Here is a 27,992-nt window from a genome sequence, read left to right as displayed (position 1 = left end):
AGAGCGGGTGGGAATGTGCAGGGCTCCGGGGCGCGGAGCCTCCCGCATACCATTCCCCTCCCACTACCCTCCTGAGCTGAGAGGCGGAGAGGGCTGCAAACTTCGCTCCAATCCCAGCCTGCCCTCCCCAGGGTCCCCCTGCTGGGCGACTCTACCGCGCGGACACAGTTGGAGGAACTTTACAAAGCTCGGCGTCAGAGCCGGGAGCGAAGCGGCCCCCTCCCGCCCGGCGCCCCCTCTCCTGCCCCAGCCCGCAGGTCACGTCCCAGCCGCGAGCGCGGGCGACCAGACGAGCCCAGGGCGCGCGCTGCGTCTACGCAAACCCGGGTCGGCTCTCAGGGCTACGGCACTGACTCTGACCCGGACTGCGGCGGTGGCGGGCGCTGCTGGGAACGCGCTGCCCTCGCGGAGCCGAGCGCCCGCTCCGTCTCGCCGCGGGGCGGGCGGCTGCGTCCCGGGGCTGCTATGTGAGCGCGGACGAGGGCGCACGCGGAGGGGCTGAAGATGAAGGTGCCCGCGCATGGGCCGCTGCTGATTGCCAACCCCTCCCGAGCTCGCGCCCAGTGCGGAGCCCGAGGCGGCCGAGGACCCGCCTTCGCCGCAGTAGCAGTTGGAGCAGAGATAGAGGCAGCATCCGCGGCGGTGGCGGAGGTGTCCCTTGCGCCAGCGCGCAGAGCGGCCGCGGCGACTTGGGGGCCGCCGCTGCCCCTGCTGCCATGAGTTGTGCGGAGGTGATGTATCACCCCCAGACGTATGGAGCGCCCCAGTATCTGCCCAACCCTGTGGCAGCTGCAACCTGCCCCACAGCCTGCTATCAGCCGGCGCCCCAACCTGGCCAGCAGGTGAGTCACCGACCGGGCAGCCTGCCGGGGGCGGGGGCGAGGGGCACCGAGAGTATCGGTCTGGGGCTCCGGCGACGCGGTGGCAGGACGGGTGGCGCGGAGGATGCTCTGGAACCTGAGGGAGCGCCCTTGAGCAGAGAGCCATCGGGTGCGAGGAGGCGAGGCTTCGGGGAGGCAGAGCAGCGGGGTGACTGGTGGGGACTCGACGAGAGGCTTTACCTGGCTGGGGGCTTCACTGAGCTCTTGCCACCCGAGCTCAGAGGCTGCTTCTCATAGACGCCCTGGCTGGCTCTTAGGATTCAGTTCTCTGAAGCTCTCCAAGGGCATCTGGCTTAGGACTGTGTGAGTAAACTTCTTTTAAACCAAATTATTTTGTTTGTTTAGAAAGGTAGAATGTTTTGGGGTTTTCTGAATTGAGTGTGAGCTGTGCCACAGAGGTAGCAGAGGCTGCCTGAAAAGTGAGCCCACGAAACGATCTTTCTGGTCTAATGAAACATGTACTACTGAGTGTTTCTAGAACTTCTCTGCAATTTTTCTCCCTGTGACTGTGATTTAGAAGACAGGAATGCCAGGGCTCTTCATTTATTTTCCAATCCAGTCAAGCACAGAGCTTGTTATAGGAAGTGTTCAATCTGCTGGCCTCCTGTTCCTCAGCCTAGAGGTTACCCTGAATTTCTGGGTGCTGGGGGTCCACCATGACAGGAGACTGAAAATATTGTCCATAAAAAGTGGCTGGGAACTAGGAGAAAATACAGTTTGTTCAGAAGAGAGGGTAGCGCTCTGGGGAACTTGGTACTAGGTGCCCTTGGCTATTATTCTCTGCACACGACAGAAAGTACACTAAGGTTTAGTTAGCATTACACTAAAAGAAATGTATTGTATTTATCTGCAAAGGCCTGAACCAAAGTAGGGTACTCTTCAGACTATGGGGATCACATTAGGGTGGGTTGATTTCATGAGACTTAAAAATACAACTAGATATAGTTAAGAAATGAAAGTCCACAGAAGTTATATCATTGTTGTTTCACTGTGGCCCTCACGTATATAGTGGTGCTCTTTGGGAAGAAATCATAACTTTTTGTTTAGAAGGGGCTGTGAAATTCATTTAATTGGCAATGATACGCAGACCAAATTCAGCTGCTAAATGGTACCAACTAAACTAAGACCAGTTGGGCCAAAAGAGGAAAGAGCCATACTTTTGTGTTATTATTTACTTATTTACTTTAATATTCAGCAGCTTCTCATTGGTTTTGAGGAGGAGGACAAGAGAACATTTTGTAACTTGTGGTCAAGGGTGACAGATAAAAGCATTCTGGCTGAGCTGTGTATTTTTTTTGGCATATACAAAATATAAGTAATGGAGAAAACCATGCAGGTTCAAGGAAGGCAAGTGAGCCAAACACACCATTGATATTATTAACACTCAGTCCAGGATGCAGAATGCTTACCTCAATCCCTGAGACTGTGGAGAGCTTCAGTTATCAGTTGGAATATGAATGAGCAGCAGATTCAAACTTTAAAAGATTGAAAAAGATTTAAAAGCAGCAGATTCAAACTTTTTGCTCTGCCTTCCCAAAGCCTTCTTAAAAAACTAATAGAGCAGAAGTAGTTACAAGTAAAATTTTTCTCTTTTTTTAGGAGTTATAAAATTCCATTAAAATATGAATCTGAGGTAATACTTTTAATAGGCCAGAAAATAAAACTCAGAAAAATGACAAATCACCAATGACAAAAGTTGATTTTCATTAACCAATTACTCCAAATAGCTTAATCTTCATTTTGCAATACCCCTGAATCTCAGCCCTCAAATTCTATTCTTTTACTAAAAATATCAATAAAATGTAGAATTAGCTTTTTGTTAAAAAAAGAAAAAGAAAACTTGAGTGGTCTATACTGATGAATCCCATAATGAGCAACTCCTACTACACTTTGAGCTTCTGTAGATATTGCTTAAGTAGATATTTGGCTGAGTCTACCATAAGAATTTAGTTGAGAGGTGTACTTGACACTTTTCATATTCCTTTTATTAAAATGGCATATTCAAGATGTTTCTGGTTTTTTTTTTAATCAAATGAAGAAACTGTCTGACAATGACTGGCTAGTAAGAGAGATTTGACAGTGGGAATGAGTGACTACTGCTCTTTTACTGTCAGGAGTTTATTTTGATGACCTATATTTTCTATTCGAGAAAAGAGTAAATTAGGAAATTCTTAGCAGGCTGACAGCATTTTTAGACTATGTGTTGCGTGGGTGAAGTGGGACTAATATTAACTTGGCCCTAATGCAGTCATCTGAGAATACATATTTTGGTTGTTTTTGGATTCCATAAGGTTTTATCATTATTATCCATGAAGATTGTTTTCTCCGTACATGGGAAGTGACCCCTAATAGCATCTTGCCTGAGGGATAAAAATAAGGGCTACAGTTCCTACTGCATTCAAAAATTGATTTGTTTAGAAAAAAAAAGAAAATGTGACAGAGTACTTAAGAAAGCTTAATGGTTATTTATGAAAAACTAGGAAAGAAAGAATTAAGGTTTTATATAGCATCTATATTCAACTATAGTAATATATGTTGGAACTGATTTTTCCCTCAAATCTGTACAACTCTGATGTTCTTGTATATTTTATTTTATTTGTACTGCTGGGGCTCGAACCCAGGATCTCATACATGCTCAATAAACACTCCAACCCTAAGTTATACTGCCAGCCTAAAACCTTTGTAAATTAGTGTATCAAAATGATCTATAATGATTAATTGTAAACATAGGCATAAGTTCCCTATATATGATGATATTACTGCACAATCTTTTTGAAATGATAACTCTTATTATTACCTTTTTTTTCCTAAACGGCTGAAATTTTAGGCTGGGCTTTGTATTGCATATATTATTTATTGTGGCTTGGTAATAGATGAATTCTTAAAACATAGTAAACTGCATAGACATAGGCTGCACTGTAGTGTGTTAGGCGTACAGTGGACTAAATGAATCAGCATAGTGTGTAAATGCCCGAAGAGTGAATTTTATTGTCTCTTACATTAACTCTAGAAATGGTGTGGCTGTGCATTCATTGTATGCTGTGCTTTAAGGAGCCAGAAATTCCTGAGCAATGTGAAGCAGCCTCTTCCATCCCTTTGTAGCCTTCATCCATCTCCCCAGGAGAGCTCTTGACCCAGTCTCTCAGTGCATGCTCTGGAGCCTGATGACACCGCACAACGTGTGCAGAAAGGAATGTTCTTGTATTCTAGCAGTGACAGTAGGAACCGGCAGAAAATTTCACAATATGTGTCAGGAAAAATTAAGGGTAATATGAAATCATAGATTCCCTTCATACCCAGTGGACTTCTCATCTTAAATACAGTCTTTTGTTTAAATCCTCCCCCATATTCATAACATTAACCTTAAGAAGATGCTTAGTGAAGGTGTGGGAATTGTAGCTTATAAATGAGATGATGAAAGCAAAGAACAATCACCAAATTTCTAATTATGTATAGCAGTTTTTAACAATAACACATCAGGCTTTGTGTGAGTTAGAACATATTTACTCTGTCCTTTCCAGGGTAACAGCTGGGTGAATCTGCATGCATGCTTTCACTTAAAAGAACTAAATTCCCTTGGGAGACAGAGCTTCAGTTATAAGTTTAAGAAGTTATTCTAACTCTTTCTCTGGACTCTGCCACTTTAGTTAAGTCATAAAACTGCTCTAAGTTTCTATTTGTCATGGAAAAACCGTCGAAAAAACACATTTCAACATTTCCTTTTACAAATGGGAAGAATGTATGTTCAGAGGGTTGAAATGCCTACCTAAGGATTTCAGAGCTGATTGGTGACAGCCAGATCTCTTGCGGTTAGCATCACAGCATCCTTCCCCCATGCCATGCAGCCTCCCAGGCCTTTTTTTCTTCTGCTATTGCACAATAGGCTTATTTTTGCCTTCAGTGCCCCAATCAACTTTTTTGATAAAGAAGACTGATATGCAATAGACTCTTTGGCCTTGGAGTTTGAGATTCTTTCCAAGGCCTTGGTAGTGTACTTTCTTAAGTTTAGGCATTCCAGAGGCTTTCTGCAAGCATTTGTATTATGCTAATATGACTGTTGCTATCCATGCCACATCCTTTATTGATGAGGCAGAATAACCACTTAGGAAATGAACATTTATTTATTTAAAATAAAATACAGGAAATAGTATTACCAGTTGGTTTTAAGTGCCTCATATTTCTTTGATATTCTAAAGTAAGTTTAGCTTCATTAAGACTGGAAAGAATACTGTTAAAACCCAAATTGTTTTAACACAGTCAAATTATTTAAGGCAGAGGATTTGATTTTCTTGCACCTATAAGCAAGGACTTAGTGGATTTATAAGAATTCACACAAAGCTTCTTGGAGAAAGAGCAGCCCCTCTAATTCTAAGGTACACAAATTTTCTCGATTGCAGAGACTTAGAAGCTTAATCTGCTCCGCAGCTTTATGTTCCCAATAATTTACCAACCAGAAAAATTCAAATGTACAGGAAAAATTAAACTTAAAAATAACTGAACTATGGGCACTGGAAGTTAGCCAGAATGAAGATTACAATAATGATGGAAAGGGCGGAATTGAAATCCATAAAATTTTGCAGCATGAGAGTATGTTCACCAAGAAGCAAATGCCATGACATGGTGATGCTAGGAATCGAAGTAGAGGCCACTTTGGTTAAATGCAAGGAAGTCCTATTTTGCCTGGAATTTGGTAAAAATCTCACATCTCACAAAATTTTTAAAACATCAGGGACATGAGGTTGTTCAGAAAGGCAACCTTGCTCTTCTGAGTAGGTCTCTTTGGATTTCTATGGAAGAGACACTGAGCTGACCCTGTTGCTCTGCTGGAAAGTTCTGGTACTTTTTTTTTTTGGTACCGGGGATCAACTTAGGACCTTGTGCTTGTGAGGCAGGCAGCAGCACCACTGAGTAATCCCTGGCCCATAAGTATTCTTGTTTCCATCTAGGCAAAGAGAATTTTCAATGAGAATAAAACAATCATGCATGTGATGCCTAGGGCATATCCCAAAGCAAAATTGTCAGTTAGATGACTCTAATTTTTAAACATGGTGTTTAATTGGGATCTCATTCCTATAGGCCCTGTTTCCAGTTAAATTAAAAAAAAAACAACTCAAAATGAACACATTCTGTAATATATAATAATTTGAGACATAATCTCAAGAAAAAATGTTTTTATTCAAGAAACAAAGGCCCTCTAATAGTTTAATTTCAGGCTCTGGTAGAGACAACGAAGGCAATAATTTTGGGCAAAGCTCTGCCCTGAGCTTTTCAAAATACATCTCTAAGCAGCTGGTTTTCTGCTTCGCACTACTCATTTAAGAAGACCTGAGAGTGCCTTGAACCATTAGACTCAAACAGCTGTTGCTAGGACAACTCATAAATGCTGTATTTATAGATATTTCACTGGATACTAGATTTATGACAGTAATTTATAAGTGTAGTCTGAACTGGGGTAACTGAACTATTTTTCACTTGCCTTCTAATATTAGTAGAGGGGAAAAATGACCTAAACTCGACAGGTGTCTTTTCTTCTTAAAACTGTATCATTTTAGCATGCCAAATCACTTGTCCTTGGGGCAAAGTAGGGAGATTCTAAAGATATATCCTTTCTTCTTTATGTGAAGATAGATAACCTGAGGAGTTTGTTAGGTGACCCTTGCCTGGAAATGAAGTAGTTTTCAATGGTCCATAGATTCTTTTGGCAGGTGTCCTACAAAATCTGAAGAGGTGGCCAATGTAAAAAATAAAATTACGTGTGAATTTGTAACATGTTGCTTATTAGGATATAGAATTGGACAAGACTTTTGAGATAATCAAATCAAATTTTGCCATTTTCAGAAGAGAAAACTAAGGATCATCATGTTCAGTGACTTGTTCAGACTCAAAGAACTAGTTTTGATCAAATCCTCTTAGTCATTTTAGTTTTCTATTTCTTCCCATCTGGGCTTCCTTAGAAATCAGAGAACAATTTATAGTTTACTGTTACCTTAGTACTTATTTTAAATTTTGGAATATTAGGTACGGGGAGAAATAACACAACTCACCATATAGATAGAGCATGCAGCTCTCTTTGCTGCTGGCTACAAATGCTTTTCTACCTATAAGCAGTTCAGTTTAGGGAGCAGTTATATGTTCCATCTTTGTATCTCCAAATCTTTGCACAATTCTTGACACCAAATAGGAATTAATTGACCTTTGCATGAGAGAATGCCTAATGAATAATTCTTAAAAATGTTGCACCCTAAGTCTATTCACAGTATTGTGCAAACATATCAGAGATTTGTACATTGGAAACTGTTGTTTCATTCCAAGTAGTTGGTTTGAGAAAGAACACATACCCTAATGATGTGATCATGGCTTAAAACATTTTGGGAATGCAAATTTTGTAATTGCTTTTAAGCCTGTGGCACATTTTTTTCGAACATCATAAAAACTGGAGAATTTTCATCCTTGGAGGAAGTAGGCTGGATTTTTGATAATGACCAGACTTTATAGGCAATTCTGTTCACAAGTAGTTTATCATATTAAGTAATAGTATTTTTAAATAATGTTGCTATTATTAAGAAAAATTTTAAAAACCAAGAAAATAAAAACAAACACGGTATCTGAAGTATGACTGTTTCTCACAAGTCAATTACGCTCACATTTGCAGAACAGAATTTCTGGAAAAATTATAGCCAAATATATTATGTATCCAATTGCCAGAGGACAGTACATTGTTTTAGATAGAGTTCCTTTTCATCAAGATATTCGTATATTTTTAAGAACATTGCATTACTCAACAGCACTATTTCTGATATGAGTTTTACTCTGATATTTTAATGTTATAAACAACTTTAGATTATCCAAGTTAGCATATGATGCCTTTCTGGCTGTGGGCGTCTCTGTGTTTATTTAACCAAAATAAGTATCTTACAGAGATTCATGTTCTGTAGACTATTTTCTTGGCATGAGCCTTGCTGTCAGACAAAAATAAGTTCTATTCCCACCTCTACCACTTACTAGTTAGGTGATTCTGGCAAAGCAAACTATTTTTGTATATGTAAATCGAGAATTATTATTCTGTCAAAATATTTTTGTGTGAGGATTAGTGAAATAAAATACATAAAGGTTTCCTGCCCTATTTCCCCTAACCTAACACAATCTCCAATTTCCTGATTCAGCCACTTCCAAATAGGAAAAGAATCAAAATTTCAAATGTTTCTGAGATATTTTAAAAAATCTGTTATACAAGTAAATTAAGAAAAATATACTCAAAAAACAATGAGATTGTTTTGTAGACTTCACAATTTCAAAACACTTCCTTACTCTAGGACAGTGGTTCTTTCCATAGGCTCGAACCATGTGTTTGAACATAAAAGAATCTTTGCATTTATTGAGAATAGCTAGTAAATATTTTTTTAAAATAGCTATTTCTAAGTATCCAATGATTTCAGTGATTCATTAAAATACTTTTGTTTCCTTAGGAAAAAAGTTTCCACATATGCACAGTAATCACTTGGCATTTTGCAGGCTTAAGCCTTGGGGAGTTTGTGGTATTTGACTCCTGACATGGAAGTCTTTCTCGTGTCAGACAAATCCTTTCTCTTGCACATTTCGGCTCAAGTTTGTTTTCTCGTGCCTAATGGCAGGCTTTGAGGTAGTCTGCAATGGTTAGGTCTGTCTATGCCAACTCTCTTTTGCTTTGCACTTCTGTGCATTATCTTAATTTTTTCGCTATTAACCCGTTTATTGTTTCATCTAACTCCAGAGTCATATTACCTGGGGAAAATTTGTCATTATTAAGTAGTGACAATGAAATATAAATATGCATTAAATAACAGTCTATAAAATCCCTTTTGATGACTTTTTTAGTTTTGTTGATAGTTCTTCAGGGTCTTGTGAGAAAAGCATGAATGTTTATGACATTTGGATATTTTTTAGAAGTGATTGTACATTTTGAGAAAAATATGTACTAGATTACATTTTGACCTTGATTCCAAAAATCTAGGTCCTGATGATTTGAGATTTAATCTCAATATTTTGAATAATATATGTTATTCCCTGAAAAGAATGTAACACAACATTCCAACAAGTAAACATTCCAACAAATAAATATAAAGTGAATATAGAATATGGAAAGGTGAACATGAGCAGTGTGATGAGTTGATGTAAAAAAGTGAGGAATTATTGATATTCACTAAACCACAGATATCAGAAAGCAGAGGCTTGAGACTATGAAGAAGAAAATTAGGACAGTGTGAATGTCAGTCTGAGTCAGTTGATATCATTTTGTGTTTCTGTTTTCTGCGGAGTCAAACTTAAAACATTTATGCAAATTCAAATTTAGCATTTTAAGTAGTTATCAGGCTACTTTGTACACTTTGAAATTCTTTTTTTAACTAGCAATATTGATTATTAGTCTGTATATACTTGTGCATTGGAAATGTATACTTTTAAGTTGTCTCACTGTTATTTGTGAAAATTAGTTCAACTTTATTTGAGATAAGTACAAGTGGAAATAATAAATTTTCCAATATCCTGCCTGTTGGTAGGTATATCATAGGTTCCCATTTTTATAGAACCACAGTTCTTTACAATATCAAAAGGAAATATTTTGGCATGCATATTTATATGAATAGAGATATATTACATGTATGAAATATAAAGGTTATCAGTGTATTCATTGACAAAAATTTTTTTTTAAAAAACTAATGACATTTTGATAAAATGGCAGGTTTTGTTTATTTTTTCTCATTGTGTACTAAAAACTATGGAATTCTAAAGATTAATTTATTTGTATACGGCTGTACCATTCAGCATTTTAGTAGCAAAAAAAATCACAAAGTTAGATACCAGTTAGAATGTTATATAATTTTATAGGTTTACAATCTGCAGCTTAAATTCAGGTGTTGTCAATTAAAAATTTAAGGCCTTTTATGATTGGTATTATTAATCACAAAACAGTTTTACATTTGTATCACAATTTCCAATTTTCAGATCTTTTGTATATATAACTTAATTTTATTTCACCTAGAATTAATTGCTGTTAATTGAGGGTAAAATAAACCTTTCCCTTTACTGGATAATCAGCACCGCCAAGGCCCTTTTATTTAAAGAATAAATGCCACAATTAAACAAATGAAACAATTACATGCAAAGCAAAGCCTGCCCAAAAATTTGATGCTGAGTTGGACATTAATAAGAAAAAAATATCAGTTTATAGATAATAATGAACACTTGTAGAGAGTGAAGCTACCCTGTAGTTCAACTTTAATTTCCTTTCCATATAAAATATGCCAGGATATTCAAGAAAGAGTGTGTGCATATGCTACAATCGTATATGCTTTGCATAAATACATGTCACATAGGGAAACAGCACTGAGATTTGAGCAATAAATCATAGTATTTGTTTAATTTTATAGTGGAAAGTAACACTAGTTGTAACTTTACAGGTCATTTAGTTTGGTCTTCTCATTTTATACATAACTTATGTTGGTATGGTGTTTTTGCTATTGAAGATAAATACAGATATATTGAAATCTATACAAAAGGACATGATGAGAAATACAACTAGGTGGTCATTGCAATCACCTATTTATCAGCAAGGCATATTCATTTACAAGGAGTGGATTATCTATTCATCAACAAATGATAATCACATCAACATTCTAAATAAAAAGCAACGCATGTATTTATAAATACCAGCCCTGTCATAATAATTTGCAGCTCCTAATATTCCTGAACAATTCAGGACCCATCTCACACAAGAACAATGTATTCATTCATGGGAGAAAGGGTTCATTTATTAAATGACACATTTATAATTTGGGCTATTGATTTTGAAACTAGTAATTACATTAGAAACATAATGGGCTTAATGTGGGATAATATTTGCAAAACTACTGAGTATTCTGGAATTATTTTTTTTCTATTCATACTCATTTTCCAGAATGTATTTTTTTCTGAAAAATTAGATGAGAAAGGATTGAATTTTGCAGATAAGTATGTGGTATAGAAAGCTTTTTTTGGTCACTAAAATAATGCATTTGTAAGCTTTAACATTATCTTCTTACATATAAATGATAATCAATTTGTTGCTAATGTGAGTAATTCATGTTCAGTGAAAGTATTTGGAAATATTCAAAACTATAAGAAAATAATAATTGACTACCACTTTGCCAGGCAGAAAATCAATGCAGAATACAATATTTTAGTGATGTTTTCTCCCACATTAGGTATCCCTTCTCTGCTCCCCCAACAGACATACATGCAGACACATATATACACACACACACATCTACACACACATAAACACACATATCTACACTTGCATGTTTTGTTATGTATTCTAGCTCCATTATTTATGTGCTTTGTTACCTTTGGCAAGTTATTTCACTTCTCTAGGTCTTAATGTCTTTTTCTTTTATGTATAGATAGTAGTAATGACCATCTTATGAAATTATAAAGATTAATGAGGTAATAAATATAAGGTTTAAAAAGAATATCCTGCATAATATATAATATTATATCCATGGTCATATGTTTAAAATATATTTTAGATTATCATTTTCTTATTTTTTATTTGAAAAGTTGGTCCTTGCTAGCATTTTGTATTATTTTCAGTAAGCCTCAATAAAATGTTTTTGTCCTGTATGATAATGGTGGAACATCTGAAAAATATGTTCCATGCAAAATGGATCTTCACACAGACTTATTTTGTCATTTTAGTTTGATTTTTGAGAAATGAGTTCAGCACATCTGCCAAATCTTTTTGTAAGATGCTACATTCCTGTTTTTATTTTGATTTATTTCATTTGAGAAAAGTTCTTTTCTTCTCCACCCTGCCTCCAGATAGATTTCCTAAACTCTATTCTTCCCCATCCTAGACTCAAATGTTACCGTACATTAAATCTTTACAAGTGAATAAAACATTTGAAGAAAAACTAGAAGGGTTCTGTTGTTATTTTTTAAATAGTCATTATTTTAGTGTAGATGGTTTTGAAACAATAACCAAAAAAAACCCCCAAACTTGAATTCTGTGTGACATTTTGAAAATACACAATTTGATAATGGATTTTTGTCTGCTAAATTTGGAATAACAGACTTTTTTTTTCAGTGTGGGAAGGAGGCAACTGGTTGGGAGGGAAAAGATTGAGGAAAACAGATGAAGAAGAATCAATTTGCAAACATATGTTAATATTTAGATTCTTTCTTTTGTAAAGTGAAAAGTTAACTAGTTAATGCTTTTTTTCTTTTACAAACTATCTTTGATACTGTGTTTTGTTTATTCTATCCCAGAAGAAGTTAGCGGTATACAGCAAGATGCAGGACTCTCTGGAAGTCACCCTTCCCAGCAAACAAGAGGAGGAGGAGGAGGAGGAGGATGAGGAGGAGGAGGAGGAGGAGAAAGACCAGCCTGCCGAGATGGAGTACCTTAACTCTCGCTGTGTCCTTTTCACTTATTTCCAGGGAGACATTGGGTCAGTAGTGGATGAACACTTCTCAAGAGCTTTGGGCCAAGCCAGCACCTTCCATCCAGAATCTGCCATTTCAAAAAGCAAGATGGGGCTAACCCCCCTATGGCGAGGTAAGAATTCAAAAGCAGATGCTCTCCAGGGCGCTGTCTCTGTTTTGCAACTGTCTGTACCAGGTTCCAGCTGGAGACATGCCCCTGGAGGATGGATATCCACTTGGTTTTTAATTTTTAAGGACAGCAAGGAATTTCTTTCAGACAAACAGCTGGATCAGTTTTGTCACATGTGGAATGCAGGGTTGGAAAGGACGCGGTCACACCCCTTAAATTCCACATGAAAAGTAGTGACACAACCGGCCTGAGTTCACAGTGGCCAGATTGAGCTGCAAGCACCAGTCCTAAAGCCCGATGACCCAATTTGGATCTCTGAATAATAAGCAAGCCGAAATTAGCTTCTAAAAATTTAGCTTTTGCTCTTTCTACTAGGTATTATGTGATGACATAGCCAATATCTAAGTCTGACCCAGAAACTCAGACTCTGAAAGCCTTCTGTGTTCTCCAATAGCTTTCTCTGCCGATTTGCTGTGGGGTAACTGTTTGTAGTGTATAACCTAGTCATTACTGGCAACACCGCCATGGTTTAAACAAGTGTTTACCTTGATAAAGACAAAGCTGTAGATTAAGCATCATCTTCTTTATTTCTTTTTATGTGGAGGGTGCAAAGATTTGTTTGAATCTGATTTCTGGCCCACAGAAATCACTGGGTAACATCTTAATAATGGTAGCTACAAAGATAGAGAAAAGAATTAATTCATCATTTTAATGATAGCTTAATATAAATGTGTGACAGTTGTTTCTTCCAAACTTACCTGGTTATAAGAAGTCAATAGTGTAATTTTTAAAGTGTTGTTTTCTGATCAAGAACATGGCATTACAAGGGAGTCTGTTGGAAATGCAAATTCTTGGGCCTTACCCTAGACCTGTTCTATGGAAGTTTTAAGATGGAGTAATTTGTGTTTAACTGACCCTTCAGTAATTCAAGAACAGGGTTAAGTGTGGCAATAATTACCCTGGTGACATTGAAGACATATTGCAGCCTCCTTGCCTGCAAACTACTGAAGCAGAGTCTCCAGAGGAAGGCATGTAAAGTCACACTTTAATAAATGCCTTGAGCGAGCCCCACTATGAGAAAAGCTGGGGTGTGGTAGGATCAGGTGAGCCCTGGGAACCAGTATTTTCTCTCAGAGCCTCTGTTCTACTGAAGAAGTACTGATCTGCCACGACTGGGTGTAATGTGTAGGTCTCATGTTTCATTTCCACCTTAGCTTCTTCCCTTCCCCATTCCCTTCCTCCTCCTTTCCCTTTCTTTTCTTCTTTTTCTCTCTCTCCTATTTTCTTTCCTTTTTTCTCTTCTTCCTTTCCTTTCTTTCTTTCTTTCTCAATTCTTTTTTCTTCGTTCCTTTCTTAATTCTTTTTTTTCTAGTAGATATAAAAAAATACTTAGATAAGCAGTGACTATGGTCCCCTTATAAGGGGATGATGGAATACAGAATCAAATTCAAATAAAAGGTCTTGATAGACGTGAATTGGCAGATATATTGCTCATGTGATTAGTAAATACTGTGGACTTCTTACAAAAAACTAAGACAGTAGTGTCCCTGGAAGCCTAGATGCATTTAGAATCAACAAATATCCTATTTAATAGCACATGGTACCTAATCTTAATAATTTGTGGAGGATGGATACAGGAAAGCATGAGTTTTTATAAACAATTAAATTTATGAATAATAAATTCATCAGGATAATCAGGTCCAAGAGAAAACAGTAAATACAGTATTTGCTTCTTTTAACTAAAGTACAATATTTACTAAATATAGTGTTTCCTTCTTTTATAATTAGAATTACTATTACAGTTAGTATTACTATTTCCATTAGTATTGCTATTTTATAATTTACTATTACTAAATATAGTATTTGCTTCTTTTAACATACTAGTGTATGTAACCTAGTGATCATTTAACCTCGAAAACAGAAACTATGGCTGAAAATTGTCTAGAGTGATTTTTTCTAGTGTCATTGCCAGAACAGTTTTAAGTGAGGGTGTTGTGTGTGTCCAAAGCTCTATAATTCAACATTTTCCATGTAATTTTCATTACTTGGAGCAATTAAACTAGACCTCTGATTAGTTGTTAAATATTAGTGTAGGAAGGGTGAATAATAGTAATGTTTAAAAATTAATGTTTAAAAATTAGACATTTTGATCCTTATTTACACTTTTAATTTCTTACACCAGAAAAACTATTTTGTAATTATACATGTGTGTCCTATTTATTTCACTTAAGAGTATGACCTCAATGTGCACTCATTTAGCTATAATTGTCTCTAGTTTTTCATTCTTCATGGCTGAGTAGTACTCCATTTTATTAAAAAACCACATCTTCTTTATCTAGTCTCCAGTTAATGGACTATTGGGCTGTTTCCAAGTTTTAGCTATTACAAACTGTGCTGCTATAAACATGGGTGCACATATATTGCTGTGATATGATTCTTTTAATTATTTGGGGAAGATGTATAATAGATAATGTGAAATAGGAAGAAAAGGTTCAAAAGGGAAGGGTAAGTGGGAGGCGGAGGGAAAGGAAAGAAGGGAATGGAATAAATATGAGAAAAGGAAAAAATGTAAACAAAGATTTGTAAATAGGGAGGGGTGGAGGGGTTGAAAGGAAGGCAGTGGAATGGGGGAAAAAAATAAGAACCAAGATATATCGTGTAAAGGTACAAATTTCCATTGATGATTGTCATCATATTTTATACTAAAATGTACCAATAAACTTAATTAAAAAACCCTATTATTAGAATTTTCTTGGCATCCTCTTAAATTTGATCTTCAAATTTCTCTCCTGTTTCATTTGTTGGCTTATGAAATAAATATTTATTTATTAAGCTCTCCTAATGAAGCAAAACATTCAGAGAAATGGGACCTTATTAGTGAGTAGGATAGTCCAAAGCCCCACATTTATGGAGCTCATATTGCTAGACACTGACAGCGAAAGAGACTGGTAATAAACAAAGATATTATGACATGCAGTGACTGCTTTACTGATGGTAATGATGGAAGTCTTCTCTGACAGAGTTACATTTGAGTAGAAAAGTGAAGGAGTTAAGAGCATTTGTCATGTGAATATCTAGGGGATAATAATTCCACACAGAGGGAACAGACAGTACAAAGTTCCTGAAGATGGACTGAGCTTACAGTGATCAATGAGAAGCAAAAATGCATGTAGTGAAGTGAAAAGTGAGAGGCACAGAACAAATATTTTAAGGATTGTTGCCTCTTCCTCTCCCCCAGAGTCTACATATATCAATTTGGTTATCGCATATCATTTTCCTTGATGCTCAAAACATTGCATTTCTATGTAGCAATTCCATAGTAAATAAAAATTGAATGATAATGTAAATTAAGTAAGCCAATTTCATTCTAGGTATTCAGGATTAGAAAAGAAGTCCTTAATAGAAAATATCTTGGCAGTAAGTTGAATGAATTCTTTGTTTATAACATTCTTTTTTAAAAACTAAGGAGTTGAATTAAGTACTTGCTAAAATCTTTTATTCAGTAAGGTTCTGTTATTTTAAATGCATTATTTACTTTTCATTTGTGAACAAAACTTTGATATTGTTATTTCTACTTATGGATTAGTTTTAAATAAACATAGAAAAACTACGATAGGATTCACGAGAGAGCCACAAAATGTAACTAAAGATGTAGAAAATTAAAGAGAAGGTACAATAAAATGAAATTTACATATCTAGTGAAAAGAATTGATAAAAATTAATATTAATTACCAAACCTAGATAGGATGGAAAATGTAGATTTTTGAGCCTCTTCAGTTTGAATTTAAATTCAGGCCTTATTACTTTCTGGTTGCAGAGTGATCTCAGATTAATAACTTTAAATGTCTTTGGTATCAGCTTCCTCAACTGCAATAGTTCAATGTTTATTGATGTATTTATTGATACTCATCTCCTAGGATTGTTGTAAAGATTTTGTTGCAACATGTGTGAATAATTGTGTACTGGGCTTGAATCAGGGTGTTCAGTGAAACTCACATACTCTTTCTCTTTTCCTTCAGTGAGTTTCCACTCATATGGCACACAGAAAACCAATGTTAAGTCACTATCCATAAACATTGTTTCCTGGAAATTTATATCTCTGGCACAAAATTCAGTGTCTTGGATGCAATAAAGGTTAAAGGCCATTGATCATGTTAGCGACAGTGGCAATTCCACTATATAAAAAAGCTGCTAAACAGCTGTTTTAAAGGACCTACTTTATAGCATGAAGTTATACAGTGCGGTTGATAGAGTACAGTGCTACAAATAAATTTAAAACTGAATTATATTTGATTGATGTTAGCTGATAATGGAATTATGGAGAAACTTTTAATGTACAATTTCTTGATGGAACTAGAAAAGTTCTTTTTTGGTGTTTTACAGCTGTCAGGCAAACAATGAAAAGGAGTATTCATACTTCGTTTGGCACAACATCTCATCAGTTACCTCTCATCCCACTACACGTTCTAGTAGGGATGGAATAGTGCTTCTTCAGTGATGAAAACATAATGAATCTGATTATCACTTTATGCCCATGCAAAAAGAAACATCAGTTTCGAGTATGCCTACACACTGATTTTCCCCAAAATGCAAGTGTGTGTGTAGTAGTAGTAGTAGTAGTAGTAGTAGTGGTAATTAAGTCAGGCTACCTAAAGTACGTGACAGACCTAAAAACTGTTCTGAGCTTACTGTTGTTATTATTTTTCTTTGTAGTTGCAAAGCTGACACCTGCTGCTTGGGTGATGTCTTGGGCCAACTCAGTCTCATAGGGTCTCATAAGAAAGATCTCTCAAAGTGAATATTGAGTTTAAACAGAAAAATGGAGAAATGGAAAGGAAGGATTGTCTCAGGAGCTGGCTGATTGAGATGAGGAGCTGAGATGATTGATCTCCACTACGCCCAGAGATTTTTGTTTTCAAGAAGTTTAAGACAAATCTGTGAGGGAAAGTGATAACCTGACTTACCTCACCCTACTGCCCCCAAGGCGAAGGAACATCTGACATCACTCTTTAGAACTCCCACTGTAGGCATGAGTCCTATTTGAGCAACTCTAAAATCAATGACACTAGAGGTAAAATGTAATTCCTGAAAAATAGAAAATGTTGGAAATCATATCATTTCATGTCTGACCCAACAGCTTGTTTTCATAGGAAGCAGAAAAAGATAATGAGACTTGTACTATATGAGGAACCTTCTATATAAGAATTAAATAGATTATTTTCACTGAGATTAATAAAAAGGGAAATATTACCTTTTAACATTTGTATGTTTTATCAGTATTTATTCTGAGAACGTGTTTTCTGGAGATTAAGATGACAACATTTCATTGTCCTTTTTTCCCTATTTTTCATTTTCTCAAAATTAAGTAATTAAGTTTCTAATTCTTTAATTAAATTTGAATTTTTCTTAAATTGCTTGCCTTTACTATTTTTTAGAGAAACATTTCAGTTTAATGGAAAAATAGCTCTTGTGGAACTGAAAAAATACTTGATATTCCACATTAAACTCTATTTCTCTAAGAAATATTTCTGATCTTAATAAGATAGTGAGATCACTTAGTACACTTTGAGCAAGTTGTATTGGAAAATACATCAGTTTTGTTTAGAGATAAAGTTTGTCTGTGTCTGTATCTGTGTCTGTGTGATATTCTTTGATACCAACGCATACTGAACCAAATTACAATTAGGTTTTTTGGTATGCATTAAATTGTCTGTGTTAACATCATCCAAATTTTGATTATTATAACTCAAATATTGAATAATATTTAATCAAAAGTCACTATACAATGTTAATATGATACAATTCTGAATTGTCTTTATTAAACTGAAAAGAACATAGAAATAGCTTCTATTTTTTTATGCTTTTTCATCCAACAAATGTGGCTGCAATTAAGTACTCATAAGCAGTATCATGTAATGAAAAAAGTATATTTATATGAAAAAGCACACAATAGTGATTCTATAAAATATTTCTTCATAGGCATATTTTTCCGTTCAATATTGTTTTGCTTTCTTGTAAAATGCAATGGTGTTTTTAAATAGAGCTGCATAAATCTTGCAAACTTTATATTGATCTCAGGAGACATACACAAACTGAAAAAATATTAAGCTTTTTAATTTTATTTTTCCTTGGGTGATCTTAAACCTTTGCCTAATCTTTAGGGAGTGGATTTTTAAAAATATATTTCTATTTGCAATGATAAAGTATTCACTAATCACAATACAATGCTTCCTAAATAGGATGATCATATTTTTGGTAAAGAATTTGTTCATTATTCATATTTGTGTAGGTATATCTGAAAGGCTTAGGCATCTATTATATGACTGGTTTTATGTACATGTAAATAAAAAGAAACAAAAGGAAAGTAGCCAGAGAAATGGTATCTAATCTGTGCTTTACATTTTGATGGGGATTTTTAATAAGAGGGACTCTGTATCTCTGAGACATATTTGTGGGTTGGGGTTCAATAATTTTCATAACAGGATTCTGACCATACCCAGAGATGGAAGTTATGGCCAGAATGAAGGATTTGCTGCTTCAAATTGGAGTTATGAGTGCAAAGGAATAGACTGATAGTAGCCAAGCCACACTCTGTAATTTAAAGTGTTCTATAAACTCCTGTGTGGGTTTTAAGTTTTAAATGCTAGTAGCTTGCATTATGTGTGTGACAAAAATATTCTGTCAATGCTATCATTTAAGGAAAGTTGAATTTTCTTTTCATAACATATACAGTTTTCCTTTTTTTATTACCAGAATTTTCATACACCCATGAGAGATAATTATTTAATAAAACCCATCTGCCACAATGCCAGTAAGTTTGATTTTAATTGCAGTCTTCTCTGATTGCTCACGATAAAACAGTCAGTAAACTAAAAGGTTCTTGGAATATAGGAGGACTTGAGGAGTGAGCAGGTCCATGCTTTGCCCCTTGAAGAGCATTCTCCAGGTTTCCCTGAGGTTTGAAAGCCTTGGCAGCACTGTGAGGGAGACTCTTGGCTGTGAGACTGGGGATCACTGCGTGTTCACAGGCTGGGTGGGGAGAGTAATGGTGGCTTCCACAGGGCTGAGGGAGAGAGAGTGGAAGGCCTTGCACCACCATGGCAGTCTTTAGTGATGATAGAAAAAGTGTGTGAGCACCACAGTAATAGCCCAATATGCTAACCTCTTGATATATGTAGTGGTTGATTCAAGTTACTTAACTTTTCCCTGAGGCAAAAAACCCCCTGGAAATTTATGAGGAGAAACCAAAGATATCTTAGCCATGAATCCTCCATATTCAGAGTATTTCTTAGTATGTACATTCTCATTCAAAGGAGAACTCTGGCATAGTTCTTTTTATTTTGAACCCAGTCTGAAAATAGGTTTATTATACATTCATGATTAATATTTTAACAACTGTATCTTTATCTAGATATAGAAATAATCCATAGTACATTGTATAGGTTGGCACAAGAACTGAGCAGAAATAATTTGAATTAAATGAATTCTGAACTTTTTTTTTTTGATGGAAGAATGTAAGCCACTGAAGGACTAACAGATACATATGCTTGGGATCATAAATTGAGGTGGGGTGAGAGGGTGCCCTGAAATCTCAGGAGTCAGTGCAGGACATTTTGAGGTATACTATATTTATGCAACAGGCTATAGGTAAATGGATTGATCTTTCTAAATACTGATCTGAATAGGTAACTTTCTAAAATTAACCTTTCAAACCCACTGTCATTTCTCTCAGAATTAGACCCTACATTTGGTACACCTGAAAGCCACACTTATCTGAGTACTTCATATTTCTATAGTTTTGTAATTTTTCTTCTTTTTTTGCCAGCTGCTATTTACTGAACACATTTTATTCAAATGCTGATACTGCTACTGCTGCTATGTGCATGCATGCATATGTGTATAATATATAATCTTTTTCACATACCATTTCATTTTTCTAAAATTCTGTTTTGTTTCTTCAGATGATTAGCTTCTTCTGAACATTTTAGCTTTGATGTGGTTATTGCTTTCTTCAGTTGGTTCAGTACTCTTTCTCTGTATTTCCTCTTCTGAGAACACCAACCATGTACCACAGCACTTTTTTTTTTTCACTTGTGTGCTCTCCTCCAGGTAGTGATCATTCATCCCTAAACCCCCTTTTTTGGCACATGGTAGGTCATCTATAAGTATATTGTGATGATTGAGTAGATGCATTGAGTTGATGCAGAGTTAGGGGAAGAATTCTCCCCTCTTCTATATATATATATATATGCATTTCTTTTATATTTCCCTCTTATCCAAAAAACTTACTCATCTTCATTACCTCTGCTCAGATCTCCTCCACTTACGATTTTCACAGACTCTTTAGCAAATTAGATATTTGGGTCGAAGTTATAAGTGTGCCTTCTGTGGCATGATATGAAATGTGCTAGCATTACCCATTGAGGCAAGTCACCTGACCTCAAAGCCAGCCTTGATCTTAACAATGTAAGTCTTAGGCTTCTTATTTGTCTCCATTTCCTAATTTATAAAATGGGGATAATTGGTACCTCAGTTCAGGAACTCAATTCTCTTCATGATTCTTGTTGCAAACTGAACCAGACAAGAACCAAATCAAATTTCCTTATAAGGTCAACATTGAACCTAACCATTGAATTCTATTTGGTTCTCATTCAATTCAGTTTGCAACCAGAATTGTGGAAAGAATCAAGTTTGGGAACCGAGGTACCACTGTATTCCAGAGGACTGGAGTGAGGAGCTTATAAATCATTCATGAGAAGCCTTAATTTGGTGTGAGGCATTTGATTACTCTCATTAGGAGGCAATTATTATTATTCTAGAGACTCCTCGGTCTCTATAGGGAGGAAATGTTGGTGGTCACAATTAAGTGTGATCTTACTTCCATTTGCTACTTAGCATTGAAATTTTGGGTTTGAATGAAAATTGTACTTGTACTTAAAAGACAATGATGATAAGGGCCAGAGAGTTAGCTCAGTGGTTCCACTACCTGCCTCACAAGCGCAAGGTCCCAAGTTTAATCCCTGGTACCAAAGCAAAAAAAAATGAAGATGATGGTAAAATGATCATTTCCAATCTACACTTACCTCATCTATGGCATAAATTTTCTTTACCAGAGAAGTATGTTTATCTATGACCTCTGCTGAGACCTAGGGAAGCAAGAATCCCAAAAGAAAATGAAGTTTTCATTCTCAAAATTGCAAACTCTACACCGACTAACAAAAGCTAAACAAGCAAATGGCAGGGCTTAGGGGTGCTCATTCTATACTCTGAGTCCTTGCTGTGGTCTTGACATGATAGCCCAGAGGCTAACCTGGTATCACTCCACCCCTGTGTGGAGAAAGAGTGCATATTCATTCACTTGCTTGTAAAACATGATTGGACAAGTAAAGGCAAATCTTTCCCAGAACTGAATCTTATGAAAATAATGTGTTTTCTGTCTTCTCAGAGAGCTCAGCCCTCTCAAGCCAGCGAAGTAATTTTCCAACTTCCTTTTGGACCAGCTCTTACCAGCCCCCACCTGCACCTTGCTTGGGGGGAGTTCATCCTGACTTCCAAGTCACTGCACCCCCTGGCACCTTTACTGCAGCAGACCCTAGCCCCTGGTCAGGACATGGCCTGCATCAGACTGGCCCACCCCCTCCCCCTCCCGTGTCTGAGTCCTGGCACTACCCTTTGGCATCTCAGGTCAGCCCATCCTACAGCCACATGCATGATGTATACATGCGGCACCACCACCCCCATACCCACATGCACCACCGCCACCATCATCATCATCACCATCACCACCACCACCCTGCTGCTGGCTCTGCTTTGGATCCATCCTACAGTCCCCTGCTGATGCCATCCGTGCGTGCAGCCAGGCTTCCTGCTCCCCAGTGTGATATCTCTAAGACAGATCCATCTGCAGTCACCACTGCTACCTCAGCGTGGGCTGGAGCCTTTCATGGAACAGTGGACATAGTGCCAAGTGTGGGATTTGATACAGGTGAGTGGAAGATTTCTTCTTTTCCATGCAAAAGAACATAAAAATTTAAAAGGATGGAATTTTTTGAAATTCTTTTTGAAATGTTTTTTGTCTTATATGTAAAGATAAGCTTCAATAATATGTTTATAGAACCCGAACCTGACCATTTTGCAATAATTCTTGCACTCCTGAATAAACTGGTATGACTAGCTCCTGAAGTAAAGCCTGAGAAAGGTCTCAGAACTTTTCTTCTGTTTCTTAAGCTCATAATCTGTTCTTTTGAACTGGAATCTCTTGATACCTTGTGTTTTGAAAGATTTGCACATATTCTCTAAATCTTCCATGTGTCTGTGCTCTATATGCACAGTTCTCAATTCTGTGTGCAATGCCCAGTAAAATTGAGAAGTTGTATACTTCAATAATTTTTCCTTTTTTTGTTAGGCCTTATTTATGACTTATTAAGCAGACTGCTTTCTGGAATGTAGTCTGAAGTGTAGCATCCAATCTTTTTTAAAAATAGAATTAGAATACTAATTTCAAAGAAATAGCTTTTCTTTTTTTTAACTTTTCCTTACATCTCCTTTCTCTTCTTCCATATTCTTCCTCACCTTTGATTTAAATAACATGACTTTAAAATGATAAAATTTTATATCCAACAGATTTAGAGAAATGTGGTAAGGAAAATATTTCTATGAAAAGCATTCATTTACTCTCTGGAATTCACTAGTTCTGAAGGTCATAGTATGAAATTTTTGAGCTTCTTTTGGACTAGATGAATAATATTAATACTATTAATACCATGATAATAATAGAATCACAGCCTGATGCCTGTGAGTTCGTGAACTGCAGGAAAAAATAACTGCAACAACAACAAATCAAGTCAGAGATTACATCCTTGGCATCCCTGTTCCATTGTCACCCACCTCCAGCCCCAGTTTCTTGCCCTATAACACTTTGTGACATACTAGAACTTTCTTTCCACAGTGTAATGCTGTGATCTGCATGGCGTAGGGTCTGAAGCTGGGGAGAGTGGTGGGAGATGAAAAATAAAAACACCAAGATTATGCTTGAAAGCTAGAACCAGTTGGAACCATAGCCTGTCTAGAGCTAATGGCTGCCTGGAGTTCAGGGTGATCTTTATTTATAGTGTAAGACAAACAGGAAGAAAAGGTTGGGTAAATAGTGCTATGTGGCCTAGGCTGAACATAGTGTGATTGTCTCGTGATCGGGCATGCACAGAAAGGGAACAAGGAAGATATGTAACTGTCTCCTGGGGCTGTGCCATCCAGGGTCTACAATCTTAGTCAAACAGAGTCTGTTTGACTATCTTGTCTATGGAGGAGAAAGGGAGTAGAGGAAGGAGGCGAAGAACCATCTTCAGGGTTGGCCCAAGGCAGTATAAGAGACTTTTCCCTTCTTTAGTTTTTCCACAGTTGGAAGGTCTTTAATCTGAGTGCTACTTTCACAACAGAGGATTCTCTAGAATGCTCTGCATCATGTTGGATATCCCTGAAGTGAGTGGAACATTCTTTTCTTGGTCAACGCTCTTCCACTGAGATTTCCAGGGTTGACCATTGCCCTGCTTTATACATTTCAGCTTCCAGTTGACTCCCTGGGTTCAAGCTGCTTTTCTAAGAAGGGGAACATGGTACTGGCCAGTTCCAAATTGAAAATACATTTGAGAGAGTTCTGAGCTCTCAAGGAGGGGGAGAATAAATATCTCAATCACAAAAGAAAGAGGCCCACAACAGCATTCACTGTAAGGCAACAACAGAAGGGTAGTAGCTCCTCTTCTACTCTTCTCGGTAAAGGAATAGAAGTTTTCATGTGAAGACTCAAGCTTGAAAAAATAAGGCAGTTGTGAAGAGTCAGTGTGACATTAGACTGCACAGAGGAGTGTATATCTCACTTGTTCACAGAAGTGAAAAGAAATGAAGGATATTTAGGAAACCTGGGAGGTTCAACATGATATAATGCTTACTGACAATAGAAAGTTTTATACCATCAGTTTTTTTTTCTGTAAAGGACCATATAAAAATATTTTTTACTTTTTCTATGGCATATAATCTCTGCCACTACTATCCTACTTTTTAAATACAGAAACAACTATAGTAAATAGTTCCATGTGCTTGTATTTATTCTCCCCCAATTAAAATTATTTGGAAGTATATATAGCCCCAGCTGTTAATAGTGGTTACTTCTGGTAATTAAGCCTGGAAGCCAGACTGCCTCATTTTGTAAGCTCAGCTCTGTCCCTTACAACAAAGCAGTCTCTGACCGAATTACTTAACCTTCTTGATCCTTTAACTTCCTTCTCTGAAAAAGATTTCTTCTAGGATAATTTTGATTATTATATGTAGAGAAACATTTACAGATTTGCTAAAACTTCACAGGTACTCAAAAAATTCTAGTTATGAGAAGGAAAGTAGACAGACTCTTGCTTTTCTTAGCTTTAAAAATGTTATTTAGATGTACTTCACAGTGACATATACATCACTAATTTAGTGAACACAATTTGGTTATTTTTAATATAGTCATAGTATCAGAAAACTATTCTCAATATCTAATTGCAGAACATTCTGTCAGATAAGAACACTTATACTTTTAAGGGTTCATTCCTTATCTCTGCTATCACCACTCTCTGGTTCTGGCAAACACTAATCTGCTGACTTTCTCTATTAATTTTCCTTTTCTAGTCATTTTATTATAAATAAACTTACGTAATATATAGCCTTTTGTACCTTCTTTCACTTAGGATAAATGTTTTCAGGTTTCATAGAGATTATAGAATGTATCAGAATTTCGTTTCTCTTTTAGGAGTGTGGACTTCATTCCGTTGTGTGGATAAATCATACTTTTATCCATTCAGTAGTTGGTGGACATTTGGTTTGTTTCTACTTTTTGGATAATATGAACAGAAATGCTATTAACACTCATGTAAAGCTCTTATATAAGCAAATCTCTTGCATATATATCATGTAGCAAAATTTTGTTGTTGAAAGAACCTCAATTAATATATACTTTTGTATTTCTGGCACTTTTTTTTCCATAAAGAGGTATTTACTGTACCTGTAATTAATTTGCATTTCTGAACTATTGAAACCAATTATAGCATGTTATAATGAGGTTCTTAGGTTTGAAGGCCTGAGCTACAGTGAGGATAGTCATATTCCTCAGGCACAAAATTTAAAGGAATCCTCACTGTCAGTGCTGTGCAAGGGGGTAACACTTAAAAATTTGCCTGCAGGGAGCCTTATCTCCCTCAGCCTTGTCCTGGCAATACTTAGCTATCCTGCCTGGTTTATATTCACTGCTTGTGCTTTCTGTTGACCAAGTCTTAAATACAGGTACCTTGAAAATATCAGTATGTTGATACCATCAGAAGTCACCTGTATTTTCCTTCCGTGGGAAAGTGCCCAACTTTACCAATAGCTTCTTATCACAAATCTTGCTTTAGGTTTTTTCCTTCCTTTAACAATTTTCAAAACTGGATTCAATAAGTTTCATGGGACCAATAATTCCAGAATGTAGTTTTAATTGAGAAGAAAAAAATCTATGGCTAAATGAATGTGTTGACATTGCCTATTATATATCTTTCTTAAGGATCATCACTTCCTATATCACTGAAAACACTTTTACACATTCGTCATTAAATAAACAAGTTAAATTGTGTTTACTAGGAGATTTTTCCACTCTGGTTTACTTATGGGCACATTTTGTTTTTATACTTTTAACTTCTTTTAGAATGCTTTTTGGCTCATTTAACCTATTTTTTTCTTCATAATAAAGCCATTGTTTTCAACTTTTTAAGTAACTTTTAGCTCACATCAATTCACCGTAAAGACATATAGGTTAAAAAGGGCAGATGGAGCTGAAGATAATATTCACGATGTCAAGATGAAAAAAGGAGGATAACAGGGTGTGCAGGACTAACTTCAGACAATCTTGGAGTATTGAGCTGGCCCTTTTGTGCCAGAAGGAGGTTGAAATGTAAAAGCATTTGCAGTTGTGTACCATGTATTATTAGACATTGGTATAAATTCAAGAGTATGCCTTTTCTTTTTCTCAGGTTTCTTGGTGAAGATATTAAGTACATTCTGATCTAGTACTCTCACTCTTCACTTGAATTTCATTTGAATGAAATGGTGTCATTCTTATTTTCTTTTATTGTTTATAATTTGCCTCATGTAAGACATACAATTTTGGATTTCTCAGTTTGTATTAAGTTTTTAAGTAAAGATTTGTTAATGAGGCCTTTTTACTGACATACAAAGTTGACTTTATTATTAATTTCCATTTCACTCACTATATTTTAACAAAAGTAAAAGGAGTCATGCTCTGTGATTTGACTTCTTTTCTATAAACACAAGCTGCTCATGGCTTGAGATTGTATTCATCTGTAGATCACAGATTTATTTTTCTTAGGAGACCTCATGTTATTTTAGCTACAATTTTATTATGATTTTTATTTTTTTCTTTGAGGAATGTCAAAATGGTGCAATGCAAAATATATATAAACAGCTTAGAGTTAAGGTATACTTATTCTTTTGTTAGGATATTTTAGGTAACCTACAATTAAAATTTGAAAACAATGACACTCAGGCTCATGAAATCTGGAGGTAAAAAGGAATAAAGACATGTTAATGTTATTCTGGGTTCTCAAAAATACATTAAAATTATTAGCCATAAATTTACATAAAAAGCTACTTAATAGTAGTTTCAAAAGGTGTGTGTGTGTGGGGGGGGTGTCATGAGCCAGACAGAAAAGTGAGACTACAATGTCTACTAGATCTATAAATTACTTTCGAAGTACAAGTTGTGAAATTTACCATTAGGCCCAGAAAACTGTTTCTGGTACCTTATTCAGGCATAAACTGGTTTATTTCTCAAGAGACTTTAATGTCAGTTCGATTAACATTGCAGTCTGTGAGTAGAATTACCTTGTGAAGAAACCTGGGAAAAATCCTTTGAGGACCTACATTTTGATATTACATAGGGAGATCAGAGTACTGCTGAGGAAGTTAGAAGAAGACATATGTCTGCGTTTTTCTTCAAGGACATTTTGTGACTGATAATAAAAAGAAAATCAAGGCTGTTTACTAAATTTTTTATTGAGTAAGCAAAATTTAAAAACAAAATTGTGGTTTAGTGTGAATTTTGTATTCTGAATGTTCTGTGAAAGGAACCTTACTAACAAATGATGAAACATATTATAATGGGATTTAGGCTGTAATTATTATTGCTCAAAATTGTTATATAGTGGGGTTGAGAGTGTGTGTGCTTAGTATGCATGAGGCCATATGTACCAATAATCAGCACCAAAAATATAAGAAAGAAATTGCTATATAATGTTCACTGTGAAACAGGCAAAACTACTTTATTAGTTAAGATCTTGGTGGTCAATACAAAAGAGTTGCTTTGCAATAAAATCTATTATTAGAAATCTTAATATCTTTGTTTTATTAAACACAATAAATAAAAAATCAGAATTAAAAATAGCTAATTACTACAGCCGAAATAACAGTTTATCTCCATAGAAAAGAAGTAAACAACAAGTTGTCATTTGCTTTTTTCATGTGTC

At 36.2% G+C, this 27,992-nt stretch overlaps 1 protein-coding gene across 5 annotated transcripts in view; it reads left to right on the top strand.

Annotated features, from left to right (window-relative positions):
• Window positions 1-381: 381 nt before the first annotated feature.
• Window positions 382-27,992, top strand: part of Vgll3 (vestigial like family member 3) — a 45,291-nt gene continuing 17,680 nt past the window's right edge. For 2 of the 5 annotated variants that reach the window (XR_015452316.1, XM_004857904.4), the window contains exons 1-3: window positions 382-842; window positions 12,162-12,450; window positions 21,893-22,432. Coding sequence is in view for 4 of the 5 variants with exons in the window: in XM_004857904.4 (XP_004857961.2) it covers window positions 717-842; window positions 12,162-12,450; window positions 21,893-22,432 (955 nt within the window). In the remaining variant the exon portion in view is untranslated. Of the gene's footprint in view, window positions 843-889; window positions 1,185-12,161; window positions 12,451-21,892; window positions 22,433-27,992 lie in introns of those variants that run through there. The other 3 variants (XM_021238827.2, XM_004857905.4, XM_021238829.2) reach the window with 3 other exon arrangements.

This window comes from Heterocephalus glaber, unplaced genomic scaffold (assembly GCF_053883595.1).
Source record: "Heterocephalus glaber isolate CG9 unplaced genomic scaffold, H.glaber_assembly_v1.0 deba00000122, whole genome shotgun sequence".
Lineage (NCBI taxonomy): Eukaryota > Metazoa > Chordata > Mammalia > Rodentia > Bathyergidae > Heterocephalus > Heterocephalus glaber.
This window is presented reverse-complemented; position numbering and strand designations above follow the sequence as displayed.